The sequence below is a fragment of the Argopecten irradians genome, chromosome 13, assembly GCF_041381155.1.
Source record: "Argopecten irradians isolate NY chromosome 13, Ai_NY, whole genome shotgun sequence".
Classification (NCBI taxonomy): Eukaryota; Metazoa; Mollusca; class Bivalvia; order Pectinida; family Pectinidae; genus Argopecten; species Argopecten irradians.
In genome coordinates this window covers 5560336-5581845 of record NC_091146.1, presented here as the reverse complement: position 1 = coordinate 5581845, position 21510 = coordinate 5560336, and the positions used below count along the sequence as shown (strand labels likewise).

Sequence of the window (21510 nt, the reverse complement as noted above, 5' to 3'; positions counted from 1 at the left end):
TTTCCGATCACGTATGATCTCTTCATCCCCATCCTTGATACTCCAGAGGTTCCGATCATTTATGATCTCTTCACCCATACATCCCTCGATACTCCAGGGGTTCCGATCACTCACGACCTCTTCATCTCCATCCTCGATACTCCGGAGGTTCCGATCATTTACGATCTCTTCACCCCCATCCTCGATACTCTATGGTATCCGATCATTTACGATCTCTTCACCCCCATCCTCGATACACCAGGGTTTCCGATCACGTATGATCTCTTCATCCCCATCCTTGATACTCCAGGGGTTCCGATCATTTACGATCTCTTCACCCTCATCCTCGATACTCCAGGGTTTCCGATCACGTATGATCTCTTCATCCCCATCCTTGATACTCCAGAGGTTCCGATCATTTATGATCTCTTCACCCTCATCCTCGATACTCCAGGGTTTCCGATCACGTATGATCTCTTCATCCCCATCCATGATACTCCAGGGGTTCCGATCAATTACGATCACTACATCCATGGGCTCTCTCATAGTAGAATTTGAGGCAACAGAATAGAACAGGTAATTAACTCATTTGATGCAGATCAAAAGAGCCGTAAAACGGTTCACTGTGGTTGACTGTGTGGCTTTAAAGTTGGGTGTCGCTCTCTCTGTAGTTTTCAAAGGAAATTTTTGCTGACCTGTAACTAGTTCAGATACTTTCCTATGAGCTGCCTTACGTCATATACATATCTTCTTAATTGTCTAAATCTATAGGGTGTCCAATAATTCATGTTACATGTTCAAAATTTTATACAGCTTTCAAACTTATAATGATAACCACGTGGTATTGCTGTTTAACGTATATGCCAGTCGCCGCAAGACCAAACAAACTTGTTATTGACCAAATCGATCTACTAGAATCGCTTAAAACCTAATATATGTAAATAATTAACCAGACCTGTTAATATATTTTGGTAATTGCACTTGTATCGACCATATTCCTGTTTAGTCTTATAGGATTGACCTTATTGATTCGTATGGAATACTAGATGACGAGGCTATAATTCTTAAGGTAGACCTTCCCTTCTAGTTTCCTCTCAAGGATTTCGTTCATTTTTTGATATTTGGATTTTAGGTATATCCTGATCACAAAAACCACATCAAAACAATATGCCACTGGGTTAATTTCTCTTCCAGGGTTGCTTAAATATATGTATTAGCGACTTAATAATCCGGATTTTAAGGATTTTTAAATAAATAATATTTCCTCCTTGTAACATCACTTAACATATAAAAAATATGCTCGTAACATCTTCATACCTTCAGTAGGTGATATATAATTCATAACTATAGCCAATAAGCTGGGTTGTTCACAATGAAACGTATTAATGTTATCTTAAAAGTAATTCCTGACCCAATTTTGTTAAAAAATTGCATCAAAATAGTCATGTTTTCTTTTGTTTCTGAAAATATCATCTGAAGAAAAATCGATTTTTTTAGAATTTCCATGAAGATTGAACTATTTGCAATAAGAAATGCCTATAAAAACTATACCTCAGTGCGTTATTTTTCAAAATATGACCGATTTGCTTTCTAATACCTGAAAACGTTAGAAATAGGCGAATCCGTAGCGCTTTTCAACGTTTTATGTTATTCATTTACCTTTGTTGGTTATCTATTATATAAAATATAACAAACCAGTTTGCAAGCTACATGTACTAGTAGGCCTGATTTCAAACGTTCAAAAAGAGTCTATTCAGCAGGAAATATATTAGCTTTTTCTGAGACAAGAAGCCTCGGGTTTCACAACATTTTGTGACCCTCGGATAGAATATACCTATCCTTCATATCCACATAAGAAAGAGTCTTATAGTATCTAATACCAAACATTGAGAAATATACGTTACTAAAAATCTGTTATAAACGGTAAAATTAATAACAATAGATAAGAGGTTTAAGCTAATGAGCAATTGTCTAACGAAGATATATTACATCTATACAAATATATTGTTTTACTGCTAGTTACCCCTCTTTTAACTCTACCTTTCCAGTGAACTAGAAAGTAAAATGTAAATATAACAATTAAATAATTGTTAGATTGCATTTATTGGAGATATAAATGTAATCTGGGTTGCATATAAATAGAATAGCGCCCGTTAATTAAAGACGGTCCACCAAGGATAGAGCATAAACAATATGTTTAATCTGTATGTTTAATCTGCACAATAATCGACGTTTAATTATCTAGATAATCATGTGCCTACGTAACTCAAAAAAAATATTAAAAAAAAAACAAAGAAATAAAATTAAATGTTTTTCTTTTTTATCTGTAGAATCACATTATTGTGTATATTGCCGTGTTTTTTTCTAAATGCAAATAATTGTTTTAAATGATTTCATTATAAAGTGAAATAAGGATCTTGAACTGTTCCATGACGGTGGTGGTATGTACATACAACGTAAATGAAGTGTACAACACGGAAGTCGGCCCTATAAACTAGGACAGACACACAGGTGATCCACTTGATTGTTACGGATATTGCGTATAAAGTATCCACCGATTTATATCGTACAACATATGATGTCTAATTCTAACAACATCACAGTTACAGAAGTGGTTAATCATACACTTGAGCCATTATTCATTATGTAGACAACTCGCATTTTAAATGTATTAATCAATTGTATGCATGCCCATAAAAAAACTTCCAAGTACTCGATAGTGTACCTGTTGTTCACTCCGAAAACGGTCAAACTTTCAAAAAATATAGGTACACATTGTATGTACATATCTGAACGAATGCACTGTTAATGTTAATATTGAATATTAAGTATTGTGTGTCAGACGTAATCATCTCTATTTATTCCACGCGATACCGTACTTTATACGTTGTATATATATATATTTCATACCTTAAATTCGTTGTACTACCTCCTGCATATCGCACATTATCCTCGATACTCCATGTTTTATTTTCATTATCATTATACCCACCCCATCTCTTAGTAAATCTGAATACATGTCAGGAGAAAAAAACCTGACCAATCCCAAGAGTGTCATTGATGACCAGACAGATGAGGTAGGGTCGAGGTCATCTAACGAATCAGATATTAGATAATACGTAGATTTAAAAAGTTCGGTAGGGTTCCGTACATTATGTCGTTTTCACGTCGCTAAAGATGATTGGTGTGACATACTTGCCGGCGGGGCGATACAAAATGGCCGCTTTCCACTAAAATACAACCAATTGATGACGTAGATTGGTACACCCGTTGAGCACACAAGTTATTATGAACTGATGCTAAGCAAACTTGATTCAGATTAAACAAAATTGTGAGTGATGTTTCAGTGGTAATCTAGGTGAGGATTTACACCACGACAGGTTTCAATACGAATGCGATGTGTTCCTCTGATTTTTTTTTCAATTTCTCTGTACATTCCTAAAACTGACATTTGGATTTCAGGTTCGGACAGGATAATCTCGAAGCAATATCGTTAGAATTAGATACTTCATCGGTTTGTTACAAGAATTACTTTTCGAAGTAAAACTGACAAAAATACGGAAACACACTTGAATCACCCAACACTTGTATACATCGAGATTTTAGTGTGGTCCGCTTAACCAGCCTATATTATTATTTTATTTTTTGCCTATATTACCTAAATACAATCCCTGGATTGCAGCTCCACAGACGTCATCAGCTAGGTCCACCTCTCCCTGAACTTTTCGACTTCTAACCTGGAACGTCCTCAAGATATCTTGAGGACGTTCCAGGTTAGAAGTCGAAAAGTTCAGGGAGAGGTGGACATTTATAATATAGCGAGTCGACAGTGATTGGCCAAATCACTGCCCGTATGTGGATAGCTTCCAACTCATGTCTTGTCGTCTCCACCACAGCCAGCTGGACGACTTCTCTGCTGTTCTTGACAGTCGGTTCACTGCTGCTTTCGTGTCTCTGCCCTTCACACCAAGTGCTGCAAACATTCTCCATGTTAAATGTGCAGGAAATCCTCTTCATCCGATCTCCACTGGGAAAACCCAAACACTCCACCCTAGGGCCCTGATGCCCCCTGCCAATTCTTCATATTTCCCCTTCTTTCACTCAAATGCTCCTCACATCTTTCTTCCCATGGAACTGTCAATTCCACCATGACCATCTTCTTTCCCTGCATTGACCATATGAGGATATCTGGACGCAGATTGGTCTGGATGATGTCGGGGAATACCAGTCTCCTGTCTAGATCGACCCTCATCTCCCAGTTCTGTGCGCCGTCAAGGATACCCCCTGGTGAACAGTTGAAGAAGTGTGTCCTCCCTCCATGCCTCGTACAAAGTTGATAAATGTACAAACCTTAGCAAGCTTCCGCTTCTTTATCCTCTTACTCTCCAGAATGTCAGCCAGTTCCCTTAGCACCTTGTCACGGCGCCATCTGTAGCGTCCTTGTGTAAGAGCGACATTGCATCCTGATAGTACATGTATGATACGGATTTTAGTGCTTTCTATAATAATACAATATTGTAAAACAAAGGACAGTGAACGCGTACCTACTAATACTTTTAAGGGACAGATGGATGCGTTTATTTATTTCAGACACTACATTTCACATCGTTATACAAATTTCCTTAATTCTATTGTTGTTTGATTAACCGTGGTAATTTTATCTGCTTGTCACATAAAGTTAATTGAGTACACGGGGCAACCAGGTGGTATGACACTTAGCCTCAGGGCAATGGACGCGCCAATTAAGTATAATTAGCCTACCCGCCTGACCAGTGAATTTAGAGCTGTAAATGTCAGGTGTTTATCTGTTGTATTTCATTTAAGCTTATGTTATACTCTGTAATTAATAAGATCAGTGAAGGCCACGGCCACCGAACGGACAACACGGCACTATTTTGGAATATCCAGGAGGTGTGTTCGCCATTTGCCCACTTTTAAGAGAACAAAGAAAGGTGTTGGTATAGGAGAACAATGTAAAACCAATTATAGTCAGTTCCACATTACTTTTTACCTGTGCTTACCTGTATGCGTTTACCTGAGCTACCTACAGTTTGTCAAAGTGGGGATTTAGAGCGATATCTATATACACTACTTATTTTTGCATTTTGACAAACAAATATTTATAAATTGAGATAAGAATAAAGAACCAAAATTGCATCCAAGTTTTAGGAGAAGTGTCACATCAAGAGCAAATTGTTTTTTAACAACTGTTGCAATATTTAAAAATTAGTTGAAAACTTTTGTAATAATAATTTTTTTTATCACATTATGAAAACCTAAGCATTTCTACAGAAGATAGACTTATTTGAGAGAATGCAATGTTATTGAACATTATACAATAAATGAAGAACAATGATAAATTGTTCAAGGTTTTGCTGATTTGGAAATTTTCTGTAACTTCTGTACAGTAATCCTCCGGATAGTTCGAAAACGCAATTTTCCCTGAAAACAGTAATTTTTTAGCTAGTGATAGTTCTAACAATGACATGTGTTGCAGTCTTATTGGATGGTCATCTATTGAAATTATTATTGATAAAAAGAAATTGTTATTTTTTAAAAGATTGTGTAGAATGGATCGAAATACAATATCATTTAAGATATTTTAAAATCGATTGATTGCATCTGTTCTATGGACAGATACAAATAGTTTAATTCATCAGCAGAGTTTTTGTTCAGACTTATTAAGAATTATTTAGGAGTACACTTTGAATAGTTAAGTACATGATTTTATAGATAACTGTATTTTTCCTAATAATAGAAATTTAAAAACTTTTGTAAAAATGTCTGTCTCTACAAAACAACAAAATTATGTTAGAGAACGTATTTTCAAATGATCATGAATTTTGCAAATTTAGAAACATTCATTACCAGTTAAAACCACACTGTTTATGGATGATATCTAAGAAATACCCTGTTCTTAGAGACAAGATATATTTCATCATGAATTTAATTGTAGAAATGAGAAACGAAAATTCAACAAAACATTGTCATAGATGGGGAATGGTTTTTCAGGATCTAATCAAACATGTAATTTTAAGTTGTGCTCCTACTAGCAACTATAGGGATAAATTATGGATGGATATAGCCAATATTCGTGATTTAACTTATATTTAGTATATACATTTCTTAATTAAAGATAAAATAATATGTAGACTCTTTGGAAGCGAACTAGAATTTAGATTACGGCAAAAACAAAAAGATTCAGAAGATTTTAGAATTGTCTGTGTTATAAATATTTACAATATGTTCTCTCTCTACAATAACTAATCTATTAGATAGTGATTGTATATTACTAACAAAGTTATTTATTCATCAAGTATTTGAAAGTCATTAAACTATAAACTTATTCAATGTAACATAAAAAAGAAGAAGTTACAACTATGTTCAATAAAGATTGCACATTGTTTTGTAAAAAAAATTTTTCCCCTCATAATTTGATTTTGCGTATTATGTCTTTATTTATATAAATATTGTTATAAAGCGATATTGTTATCTTCAGTTTGGAGGAAATAAAGACTATTATTATTATTATGCATAAATGATAACCTCATGGATTAAGTACAGTAGCACAGGTGAAATTCGCAGGTGAAATACAGTTAAATCCAGGTTAACTTCTCTGAAAGACTATGATCCTTGTCATAACATTTTGCTAATTATCATATTATAAAAAGTGGGCAAATGGAGATACAGCCATCCAGGATATACCTACCGTTCACAGCCAAAGTGCTAGAGTAATAAAAGACCGTCAAAAGGTGTTTATCTGTTGTATTTCATTTAAGCTTATGTTATACTTTGTAATTAGTAAGATCAGTGAAGGCCACGACCATGCGCAAGGTTCCCTGGTCGGTTTCACAATTGACAATCTGGAGTCTCAGTCAAGCCCTATCTATGGAGGTTAGCAGGCGAGGGAAGCAGGTCGTAAAATGACCTCAGCAGGAACTAGATTCGGTAGGGTTCCATACGCCAGATGTCCAACCAAGACATGTACAGTCTTCTGTCTGTATTAGGCAAAAAAAAAGAGAACAAAACACAATTAAAAAAAACAAAACTCAATACAGTACAGGCAGGTGTAGAACGAGGATTCATAGTATAATTGTAACTATTCTGAAAAAAATGGCCTCTCCGTTTGTAACATTGCTTCTGACCGGTTGAAATAACGTAATTATTTAATAAAAAGCAGTCCCTAAATGAATTAGAAATTTTCAAAACTCAATTATAAGAATTAAAAAGAAAAGCGTTTTTGATGGTTTGTATGTATAGTACAAAAATCTGAGTATATTCTCATTGTACACTCAGATGTTGTTTCCATAAAATATTAAATATCTTCAAGGCATTCTGTAACAGGAAAAAAATGAAGTATGAACGTACAGAATGCACAACAATAACACGCCCGAAAACCGAGAGATATATGGCACATGACATAAATGTAATATATGAATCACTATAAGTATTTGATTCCGCCAGTGGAGGAAGTAATCAGTGTTTCTCTGAAACGCGTTATACATGTACATGTGCATGGTATTCTGAATGCTATTTTATTTCATCATGGCGGATTTGAGAAGCTTGTTTATTTGTGTAATTGTGTCCCTAGCCTTATGTCAAGGTAAGGTTCCGAGAATTTCATCCTGTACTTGTATTTGCATAAAAATTAAGTTGATCTATTGTGTGTTATGTACATGTATGTTTGCTATCGATCACTTTTGTATGAATGTAATGAAGCGATAAAGTTGAATTGAATTGATTGTCACTTCTTGCGCTTACTTGAATCGAACTAATTTGATAAATAAAAAGTGTTATTCTCTACTCGTAGATTGGTGTGTTAATTGTAAATTTTGGCAAAAGATGCCAAAACAACAACTGTGGATATCGGTTTAATATGTCCACAGGATATGGTACATATCTATGTCACCAGATACCATGCCATTATATATTATAGTCTATAGCATGTACCAGGAGCGCTGGTTTGACCAGATTTGACTTTACAAAAACATACATGTCGAATCCCTTTTGACTAGTCGTGATCGATCAATTTATCTTCAAACAACCTCCATTTCCCTGTACGGAGGATACATGTGTGTGCATAGTGTGTATTTGATGTTTTGTCAATAATATAAACAATGTAGCAAAAAATATATATAAATACCCTATATAGGCTATACATATATTTTGAAATGGTTAAAGTTATTGTAAAAGTGCATTTAAATATGACATCAATTATATGTGAGTTGTTAATATATCAGTATATTAATACAATTAGATAGGTGACTTAAAATAATTCTACATGAATAATATCCTTGTATGTGTCTTTAGCGTTGGGTTGTGTGTCATATTTGAAGAATGAATAAACACAATTTAAAAGAAAAACATAATGTCGTACCCTGACCCGTGTTTTTATCTAAAACTCTTACAACAGTGCGTTTACCTTATTAATTGTATGATCCTGTCTGAAAACAAATCTATCTACTCATCGGCGGTTATTTATTACATGTGTTTAAATTACATGTCACCGATTCTGATTTGGTATAGCGTACATATTGTAATATATAGATACATGACATTGAATGTATTTTAACGGTATCAATTTGAATGACTAACAATGTGGTGGCATGTTTCAATATGTTTTATTTTATTTAACAAGAAATGTAGAACAATAAATTTACACCATATGTTGCTTTCAGATTATATAACAGAGTTAGTATAAATTATATAATATTACGGATAAATCTGAAAATTGTGTTTTAAGCTTAATGATTTAATTATAAAGAAAATCATGTAACAACAAACAATTAATCATAGCACACGATTTCATATTATTTCTCTCTTTAATAATTTGTTCGTTGAATATCAGAATGTGTTACCTCCTTACAGTGGAAGTACTTGACAGCTAGTGTAATACTTAAATTAGAATATCTATTGACTCTATTATACATCGTGTATTGTTTTTTATCAAGGTCAACCAATCCCTCCAACCAACCTAACATCAGTGTACGTAGCTGATGGTACCATCAGGGTGACGTGGGGACCTCCGGACAGACTGAGAGTTGACCGGTACTACATCGATGTTTCTGATGCCTTACTACGTAAGGCATATCATTACTTGTCACCGGAAGTACATGTCTATCAATACAACCAAACCAAACCCGGCACCACTTACACGATTCAGGTATCAGTAATACGATCTGGTTCAGTGGTTGGTTCATCGGAGACAACTGTTACTACTGGTTAGTACGTCTATCATTTTATACATTTAATGTCCTGGCGGTAGGGAGACATGACGCTTTGTTTACCCAAGTCACGTTATATACGTCGACAATATGACTTGCCGCGGATAAACTAAGCGTCATGTCTCCCTACCGCCATGACAATGATACAATAATCATTATGCCACATGAATCAAAATTCATCAATAATATCCATCCCATGAGAATATATTGTAATTCGTGTTGTAGTACGTAGGCAAATATGTATTGATAATTATGCTCAATTGTTTACATCTTACATTTCTACGTACCTGTGTACCTTAAGAAACAGACTACAATGTACATGTATAGTGAACAACCAACTAAATAATTTTACATGGACCACAGTGTTAAAGTTTTTTAAAGTTGTGTAACATATTATAAAAACAAATGAATATTAGTTAGCTACTGTGTTCTATAATCAAAGTCTACGTTCTCATATAACATTGGATAGAAAACAACTTTGGGTACTTCAGCTCGAACTCCAGTCGGAGTTGCAAATAGGAAAAAAGTGCAATTTGCACTAAACAATCCTAAAGGACCTCTTTCACGAACAAAAGAAATTTACCCACGAAGGAATTTTATCAAAACGAAATGTTACATGTAGTAATATTGAAGCAAACCCTTCAAATACGTTTAAACATTCAAAATGTCCCAGAGGCCTGTGCTGTGGCCAAGTTAAAGTTGCCCAGTAGAGGTGCATGACAGGGTTCCCCTTTTGATCCAAAAAGGTATTAAAATAATGTTTTATGTCATCAAACTGTATTATTTTCTGAAGAGTATAAAAATAACATATTATGATCACAAATATGTAGGCAAATTGTAACAAATAAAATTTTGGCTACATTTTTAAGACAGAAAATGTTGAAAATTTGGGTGTTATTTTCTACAAAGTTGGTTCATTACCTTACGTAAATGTAGTGAAAATTTGCATTTGAAGTAGCTTCATTAATATGTCCTGTTCTGATGATTTATTTTGTAACTATAGGGCATATTTACAAAGAAGAGAGTGATTAAAATGGGATTCTGTAACCGTGTGGTTTTTGATAGGGAAGAATTATCAGGACAAATGTAAATCTCATCACTTTTACATATTATATTGTTTTAGAGTTTAAGTTTAAGTTGGTCGGGAAACTCATTTATGTATCATTCCAGATTTAGATACGTTAATGCCAAATACGTCTTTAAACATTGTTCATTTATGTGCTAATATACTGCATATGTGAAAATTGGTAAAAACTTGCTTCTCTTGCATAATAATCTACTCCAACCCATTTTTTATAAATTTTGTTATTATTCCACAAATGCAGTTGCAATCTTCATCTACCTTGAAAAGTAAATGATAATGCCTTAAAATTCCGATAAACTTAATTATTGTGATTCAATATTTTGACCATAGCAAAGGCCCCTGGGACCTTTTAAATTTTTAAAGGTTTTTCAAGGGTTTGCATTTATGTTGCTACATTTAACATTTAATTTTAATAAAACTAGCAAATTTCCATTGTTCGTGAAAGAGGTCCTTTCTAATGTTTTTTACCTATTCATTATTGAAATTGATACTTTGAAGCCAAATTTCAATCTGGTTTCCAAATTCATATCATTGTTATCAAGGAATAATTATCCATCAGAATTTTTTTTCACTTTTGAAATAAATAATTAACCGCATAATTAGTGGCAGGGTCAAAAGTCTATCCTGGGTGCAATCTTGTATGCACAGGGGCCATTTCGAAGGTCTTTTTGCATTTAGTTGGGTGCACCCTTAACAAGCGTGTATGTACTTAACAACTAGAAAGCTACATTGGCTTACAGGAACAAATTATCTGACGTCAAAAGCTTGTTTTCTCTAATGACAAAAGTGTGCGTATTCATAGCATGCATGGGTATTCAATTTGCGATTGACTGCTTATAATATTGTTAACGGAGGTGGTCACTTTAACAAAATATACAAACAAGCCTACTTAATCCTAAATGTGTCACAACTGGGTTTTTATATACTTTTTCCTCTGTTATCTATTGACAGCCATAAAGGTTTGATGATTAAGCTGGGAGTGTATGGTGCCTTATGAATATTAGTAACATCACAGAAATAATGTCCTGTAAAATTCTGATTTATATCCATTGTGTATGTTAAGATGGAAACAAGCCTGAAGATATCACAATTACAAATCACACTATTAAAATGTGAAATGAAATTGTAGACAACAACGTGGCTTCATGGTCTGACTGTATGTACTCATTTCACTGCACTGTAGATGTAAGTGTAATTATTTTGAGCTCTTATTTGTTATTGTAAAATTAAAACCTATGCATTGTTACATAATTATTCTCAAAATATTGGTAACTTTTGGAGGTGAATAAATCTGAAAAGCATATTAAAAACTCTTCTTGATTCATGAAAAGGAAACATACGACACCTGTACCTTTAACATGATTATACGTGCTGTTCCATGTGTCTTGTTGACGATAAGACATGATTGTCTCCTCAAGTAAATCATCATCCTCTTTATGCACATACACAATGCTCAAACACCAAACTTAATGTTGCTTAGCAAATGTAAGACTTTAAAATTATCTGCATTATCTGCAAATAGATGTCGGAATCATTGTTAGAAAATGACGAAATTTCTTTGAAATAAGGAAATGTCATATGATCCGCCATTCAGTCGTCTTATCTATCACTGACTATCAACCATACTGATACTGTCATTTTTTGCATGTAATTACCTACACACACAGTACATGTAATTACCTACACACACAGTACATGTAATTACCTACACACACAGTACATGTAATTACCTACACACACAGTACATGTAATTACCTACACACACAGTACATGTAATTACCTACACACACAGTACATGTAATTACCTACACACACAGTACATGTAATTACCTACACACACAGTACATGTAATTACCTACACACACAGTACATGTAATTACCTACACACACAGTACATGTAATTACCTACACACACAGTACATGTAATTACCTACACACACAGTACATGTAATTACCTACACACACACAGTACATGTAATTACCTAACACACAGTACATGTAATTACCTACACACACAGGTACATGTAATTACCTACACACACAGTACATGTAATTACCTACACACACAGTACATGTAATTACCTACACACACAGTACATGTAATTACCTACACACACAGTACATGTAATTACCTACACACACAGTACATGTAATTACCTACACACACAGTACATGTAATTACCTACACACACAGTACATGTAATTACCTACACACACAGTACATGTAATTACCTACACACACAGTACATGTAATTACCTACACACACACAGTACATGTAATTACCTACACACACAGTACATGTAATTACCTACACACACAGTACGTGTAATTACCTACACACACAGTACATGTAATTACCTACACACACAGTACATGTAATTACCTACACACACAGTACATGTAATTACCTACACACACACAGTACATGTAATTACCTACACACACAGTACATGTAATTACCTACACACACAGTACATGTAATTACCTACACACACAGTACATGTAATTACCTACACACACAGTACATGTAATTACCTACACACACAGTACATGTAATTACCTACACACACAGTACATGTAATTACCTACACACACAGTACATGTAATTACCTACACACACAGTACATGTAATTACCTACACACACAGTACATGTAATTACCTACACACACAGTACATGTAATTACCTACACACACAGTACATGTAATTACCTACACACACAGTACATGTAATTACCTACACACCACACACACAGTACTGTAATTACCTACACACACAGTACATGTAATTACCTACACACACAGTACATGTAATTACCTACACACACAGTACATGTAATTACCTACACACACAGTACGTGTAATTACCTACACACACAGTACATGTAATTACCTACACACACGTACATGTAATTACCTACACACACAGTACATGTAATTACCTACACACACAGTACATGTAATTACCTACACACACAGTACATGTAATTACCTACACACACAGTACATGTAATTACCTACACACACAGTACGTGTAATTACCTACACACACAGTACATGTAATTACCTACACACACAGTACGTGTAATTACCTACACACACAGTACATGTAATTACCTACACACACAGTACATGTAATTACCTACACACACAGTACATGTAATTACCTACACACACAGTACATGTAATTACCTACACACACAGTACATGTAATTACCTACACACACAGTACATGTAATTACCTACACACACAGTACATGTAATTACCTACACACACAGTACGTGTAATTACCTACACACACAGTACATGTAATTACCTACACACACAGTACATGTAATTACCTACACACACAGTACGTGTAATTACCTACACACACAGTACATGTAATTACCTACACAACACAGTACATGTAATTACCTACACACACAGTACATGTAATTACCTACACACACAGTACGTGTTAATTACCTACACACACAGTACATGTAATTACCTACACACACAGTACATGTAATTACCTACACACACAGTACATGTAATTACCTACACACACAGTACATGTAATTACCTACACACACAGTACATGTAATTACCTACACACACAGTACATGTAATTACCTACACACACAGTACATGTAATTAACACACAAGTACATGTAATTACCTACACACACAGTACATGTAATTACCTACACACACAGTACATGTAATTACCTACACACACAGTACATGTAATTACCTACACACACAGTACATGTAATTACCTACACACACAGTACATGTAATTACCTACACACACAGTACATGTAATTACCTACACACACAGTACATGTAATTACCTACACACACAGTACATGTAATTACCTACACACACAGTACATGTAATTACCTACACACACAGTACATGTAATTACCTACACACACAGTACATGTAATTACCTACACACACAGTACATGTAATTACCTACACACACAGTACATGTAATTACCTACACACACAGTACATGTAATTACCTACACACACAGTACATGTAATTACCTACACACACAGTACATGTAATTACCTACACACACAGTACATGTAATTACCTACACACAGTACATGTAATTACCTACACACACAGTACATGTAATTACCTACACACACAGTACATGTAATTACCTACACACACAGTACGTGTAATTACCTACACACACAGTACATGTAATTACCTACACACACAGTACATGTAATTACCTACACACACAGTACATGTAATTACCTACACACACAGTACATGTAATTACCTACACACACAGTACATGTAATTACCTACACACACAGTACATGTAATTACCTACACACACAGTACATGTAATTACCTACACACACAGTACATGTAATTACCTACACACACAGTACATGTAATTACCTACACACACAGTACATGTAATTACCTACACACACAGTACTTGTAATTACCTACACACACAGTACATGTAATTACCTACACACACAGTACATGTAATTACCTACACACACAGTACATGTAATTACCTACACACACAGTACATGTAATTACCTACACACACAGTACGTGTAATTACCTACACACACAGTACGTGTAATTACCTACACACACAGTACATGTAATTACCTACACACACAGTACGTGTAATTACCTACACACACAGTACGTGTAATTACCTACACACACAGTACATGTAATTACCTACACACACAGTACATGTAATTACCTACACACACAGTACGTGTAATTACCTACACACACAGTACATGTAATTACCTACACACACAGTACATGTAATTACCTACACACACAGTACATGTAATTACCTACACACACAGTACATGTAATTACCTACACACACAGTACATGTAATTACCTACACACACAGTACATGTAATTACCTACACACACAGTACATGTAATTACCTACACACACAGTACATGTAATTACCTACACACACAGTACATGTAATTACCTACACACACAGTACATGTAATTACCTACACACACAGTACATGTAATTACCTACACACACAGTACATGTAATTACCTACACACACAGTACATGTAATTACCTACACACACAGTACATGTAATTACCTACACACACAGTACATGTAATTACCTACACACACAGTACATGTAATTACCTACACACACAGTACATGTAATTACCTACACACACAGTACACAGTAATTACCTACACACACACATACATGTAATTACCTACACACACAGTACATGTAATTACCTACACACACAGTACATGTAATTACCTACACACACAGTACATGTAATTACCTACACACACAGTACATGTAATTACCTACACACACAGTACATGTAATTACCTACACACACAGTACATGTAATTACCTACACACACAGTACAATACCTACACACACAGTACGTGTAATTACCTACACACACAGTACATGTAATTACCTACACACACAGTACATGTAATTACCTACACACACAGTAATGTAATTACCTACACACACAGTACATGTAATTACCTACACACACAGTACATGTAATTACCTACACACACAGTACATGTAATTACCTACACACACAGTACATGTAATTACCTACACACACAGTACATGTAATTACCTACACACACAGTACATGTAATTACACTACACCACACAGTACATGTAATTACCTACACACACAGTACATGTAATTACCTACACACACATACATGTAATTACCTACACACACAGTACGTGTAATTACCTACACACACAGTACTGTAATTACCTACACACACAGTACATGTAATTACCTACACACACAGTACGTGTAATTACCTACACACACAGTACTGTAATTACCTACACACACAGTACATGTAATTACCTACACACACAGTACATGTAATTACCTACACACACAGTACATGTAATTACCTACACACACAGTACATGTAATTACCTACACACACAGTACATGTAATTACCTACACACACAGTACATGTAATTACCTACACACACAGTACGTGTAATTACCTACACACACAGTACATGTAATTACCTACACACACAGTACATGTAATTACCTACACACACAGTACATGTAATTACCTACACACACAGTACATGTAATTACCTACACACACACAGTACATGTAATTACCTACACACACAGTACATGTAATTACCTACACACACAGTACATGTAATTACCTACACACACAGTATATATCATATCCTTGACATGTAAAGCAAGTTCACTTTTTTTTCATCCAATCGATTACTGTGCAGCAACATGACGGCATACGTAAGATTTACCAAGTTCTGAATTTTGTTAATGCAGATCTTTAATCGAGAATCCTTTATTAATATTTTACATTGTTCCATTACAGATACAGCCCGCTACCGAGTTGTTGGTACCACTACCAAATTGTTGCTTCCCAAGCCGCCAGACAACACTATAACGGCTATTTTGCACAATAATAAAACTCTCTTTATGATTTTTCATGGTGACATTGCTGGTTCCCTTGTCACTGAGGACGGTGCGGAACTCCGTCTGACACCAACACACGCCGAGTTGACGATTGTTCAGCTGAATCCTACACATGCTGGATACTACTTCACTAAGGTGATAAATGGTAATGTTATTGTAGGAGGAACCATGCTAATTGTTACACGTAAGTCCTGAATATAAGATCAAAATCAGGTTAAAAGTATATATGTGTTTTTGTCTTCGCTAGCTTCAAACGAAACATTTCTACTTGATTAGTGACTATTTGTTTATGTGGGTTATGGAGTCATTTAAACCATACAACTACCGGTACAGCTATGGTAATTATACATATGGTTAGGGAAGCAAGTATGTAAATCGCTTATAATATACATTAGCTACGGCAGCACAATAGGGCCACTATAAAAAGATTGTATCGTGTACGTACAACTTAGTATCTTGGGCGTTCAACTTGGTATCTTGTACGTACAAGATATTACCTTGTACGTACAACATAGTAACTTGTACATACAAGATACTAAGTTGTACGTACGTCAGGTCGACAGGGATATTCCGACCCGAGTGAAAGATTTTGGCTGGTCAACCCGAGGCTTCCCGATGGTTGACGGCAAAATCCTCCATGATCTGTAACGAAACATAATGAAAATGCAGTTCTATTGAAACATTTCCAAAGCGCCGCTATCATAAAGGAACGTCGCAATGCGTCAAAATTAATGATGTCGACGTCAATAGTTGCCGCATGTAATGATGACATCACGTCATTGTCTAGCGCGTGTGAGCTGTCATTTCCCTACCCCGGTAAAATACTATTAGAAACATTAAGTGCATTTGGGATGAGACGAGAATCTCAAACCGAGGGGTAAGATTCTAAGTTGTCAAACACGAGGCTTTGCCGAGTATTTGACAGCTTAATAATCGTATCCCGAGGTTTGTGATGTCCTGTCCCATCCCTAAGAGGGTGAATGATTCTTCTTCTCTTACCCTGTGCACCACTTTGTTTCTCTATTGTGACGTCATTTCATTGTTGTCGTGACGTTATACTACTATTACGCAACGTCATGGTACTGATGTCGTCGCGTCACACAATTATTGAGCACGTGCAAAGATCTCGTGGACCTTATCTTTACCCTAAGGTGAGATAGAAAAATCTCAGTGGATAAACCGGAGTGAAGAATTTTGGCTAGTCAACCCAAGGGTTGACGACCAATATCTTTCACGAGGGTTGTGATCCCAGTCCACTTGACAGACCCATGTTTGATTCTTTTTCTCCAATACTTAGAAGAAGAAAAAACACGAAATCCCTATTTGTTTCCAGCTGTTTCGTTGCGCCATTATGCAGAGACGTCGTTATATGCGTCAAAATTGATGATGTAATCTACAATGTACGCCGCGGTTACGCCGCATTTATTGATGACGTAACGTAATTGTCTATTTATGTTTCCCTAATCAACCACGGGATATCCATGTGAAGTATGGGAGAAAAAGTTATCTTTTCCTAGCAACCGCGGGAAAACCCTGTCAATTATGGGAGAAAGGAACCTGTACTTACAAGATAATATAAGTTGTACGTGCAAGATAATAACTTGAACGTACAAGATACTAAGTTCTACGTATAAGATACTAAGTTGTACGTACAAGATACAAAGTTGTACGTACAAGATACAAAGTTTTACGTACAAGATAAATATAGCTATATAGTGGCCTTAATACGTCGCCGTTATTAGCAAACTCTGATTTCTTTCAATTAATATCCCATGAGCAAATATTTTTTTCGAGAAAAATATTTATTTTTACTATAAAACCTGAAAATGTAATAAATTAAGTCATGCAAAGACTTTGAATGAATCCTTTTCTTTTCAAATTTTTTAAAAGTGTACCGTATGTTCATATCTCTGAAAAACGTTCCATTCAAACAATAACGAAACGAACAATGAATTTAGATACAGCAAATGTTATTGGTATTATGTTTTTTCAGAATCGCCCACAAAACCATTGATTACCTCCTCTAAACCATCCCCAGTGGTTGGCACATCCGTTACACTAGGAAGTTCATCCACGTCACGAAGTAAGCCAGATAACCACGGTCTGGTTTTAACGTCTATTTGGAAAATCAACGGAAGTTCCTTTCAAAACGATCGATTCATTGTTAGCGGTACCAACCTCATAATCGACCCAGTACGTCTGAGGGACAGGTACAACAGGTTTACCTGTCAGACAAGAGAGGAGAAACAGGAATACAGCGGGCCGCCCTCAGAGGACAGTGACGAGTTCCTACTTACACCTCGCTGTGAGTATGGATACCACAGGAAAAAGAGAAACTGTTTAAATATATTCATTTGGAAAACTGTTCATGCAAGATAGCTTAACCTGTTTACAGAGTATCGTTATAAGTTCTTCTGAAATATCATATGATTGAACACAAAACATATTTAATCTTTATCTCATTATGTAACAGACCGAATATCAGGTTTCTAAACATTTTAGTTTAGAGTTGTGTTAAGATTTCAGCTATCTTTGACCCGTGAGACTATGAAAGAAGGTCAAGATCATTCGTTTGATCCTAGCATTACATAAGTCAAATGACAGATGTTTATGTCTCTTAGTTATCCACGTGAAGTCGTTTATAGAATTTATCCTTGTGACCCCTGTTACCGTAAATGAAGGTCAGGTCGATTATTTGAATATGTTACATGTCTAATATGAGTAACCTTTCAGTTATTAAGAAATCATTTTAATGAAAAGTTTATGGACGGCGGACGGCGCACGACGACGGACGAACCACAATTATTATTGGTCAACTTTTCGGAAATTTTGAAAGACCTTTGTGTCCGAATTTGTGAATATTTGACCCATGTGACCTTCAATGAAGGTCAATAAATCGTAATAATAGTTTTGTGTAACCATGCTTGCTACCCATGTGCCACGTTTCAAGTCTGTATCTAAAACGATAAAGGAGCTGAAAAATCGAAGTTGGGAAACCGAGATTTTCATTGTTGAATATCTCCGCCATATCCCATCCGATTTCAAAGACATTTGCTTGTTCGATGTTAGGAGACCCTGATCTTTAACACTTTACTATTTTTCTTATTGTTGACCATTATGTGATCCCATAGGGAACTCTTGACATGGTAAATGTATCTGATGACATGTAATTAGAAAGAAGCAAACAATGTCACGATCTACTTGAATAACTAAACATAGATGGTTACAGCTTTGAGTTGTTTAACCTTGACCGTTATCGTATATTTCAACAACATGGTAGCGCGTATCGTTCGTGATATATTTTGCTAACAATGGTTTGTGGAAATAAAAGAATAACGAGAAAAGGAAGTAAGATGGAAATCCATAAATAAAAGTATAGGTATGTACCCTGTTTACAGTAGTATGCTACGCTAGCTTGGAATTTCTCAAATTTTGTTTTTGTTAATTTCCCATCTTCATAAAAAGCCTGATAACCAATAACATTTTCTATAATAAATTCGCAATTATGTACACACAATGAGATTTTTTGGCAATCAAATATGTCACAAAAACATTATAATGCTTTAAAGTATCAGCAAAATGGGTTTAGAAAACCTGAAAGGAAGTGACAATATAAGCGCGCGACATTTGCTATGTTAGATGAAATAATGTAAGAAGTGATATTAATCGAATGATTGTATGTTATGTCTGTTACAGACGGGCCTCAGTTTGTTGATATAGAGGGCGCTGACGGTCGGTCTCCGCTGTTCGTTGGAGATGTGTTTGGTCCCGTGGTCTGTAACACTGACTGTAACCCCGCTTGTGTAATGGAGTGGAGGAGGGAGGGCGATTTATTTCCATCACTTCAGACTTCTGATAATTGGCTGTTCCTAAGGGACAGTCAACTCCCAAGAAAAAGGGAGGTAAATTATACCTGTACAGCTCGAGTGCCGACAAATGCAGAATTCAGTGCAGCGACAATGGAAAAGAATGTCACTGTTACAATTCAATGTAAGTATAAAAGCCTAAAAGTATAAACTTACCGTAACAGCATCTGACAGACAGTACTTTAAAACGGTAACACTAGGGGAGGCTGAAGTTGGCTTCGAGTTCCAAGTTCCGTTTAAGGATTTTGTTTTTTAAAATAAAATTATAGAAATTCAGCTAGTGTGATTGGAACATATTATAATTGTTGTCTGTTGTGTTGTCATGAATAATTTGTGATAAAAAGTTTAAATTTGTTTTCAATTAACTCCCATTTCCGAATTCCATGTACGTACAACGAAGGTCAGCTACAAAGGTCACTCTGACTAAAAATGAATGTTTAAGCAAAGTTGGTTTCCAGACGATAACGTAAGAATGGATCAATTGATTTTAATAAAACGTCATACAACTGTAGCTGATGTAGTAATATAGCTTCGGTTTGAATTTGAAGTTAAAAGGTCAGCTACAAAGGTCACTGTTATCCAATCAAAATTCGGATTTTTTGGCAAATGAATTGTTTCTAGACGGAAAGTTGAGAATGGATCAACAATGGATTATGTTTAAACTCAATTTATGAAGCAAGTGAAAAGACTTGTATGAAACATCTCTTCATAATAATGCTGTGAGATTTGTTGCTATATGTTAGAAAATATAAATGACGATAGGGGGCGTGTGTTTTTTCATTTCATTTCAACACATTTAATTGACAGACGTTGTAGTCAAAAGGATCGAAAACAGGCAAAGTTATAAATATAATATAAATTCTTTCCT

General features: G+C 35.3%; 1 protein-coding gene across 10 annotated transcripts in view; it reads left to right on the top strand.

The window, feature by feature from the left end:
• Window positions 1–21510, top strand: part of LOC138306056 (uncharacterized) — a 77683-nt gene that overhangs the window by 41286 nt on the left and 14887 nt on the right. For 9 of the 10 annotated variants that reach the window (XR_011205767.1, XM_069246404.1, XM_069246406.1 and 6 more), the window contains 4 exons: window positions 8931–9200; window positions 16676–16960; window positions 18770–19081; window positions 20473–20766. Coding sequence is in view for 9 of the 10 variants with exons in the window: in XM_069246404.1 (XP_069102505.1) it covers window positions 8931–9200; window positions 16676–16960; window positions 18770–19081; window positions 20473–20766 (1161 nt within the window). In the remaining variant the exon portion in view is untranslated. The remainder of the gene's footprint in view (window positions 1–8930; window positions 9201–16675; window positions 16961–18769; window positions 19082–20472; window positions 20767–21510) is intronic. The other variant, XM_069246399.1, reaches the window with a different exon arrangement.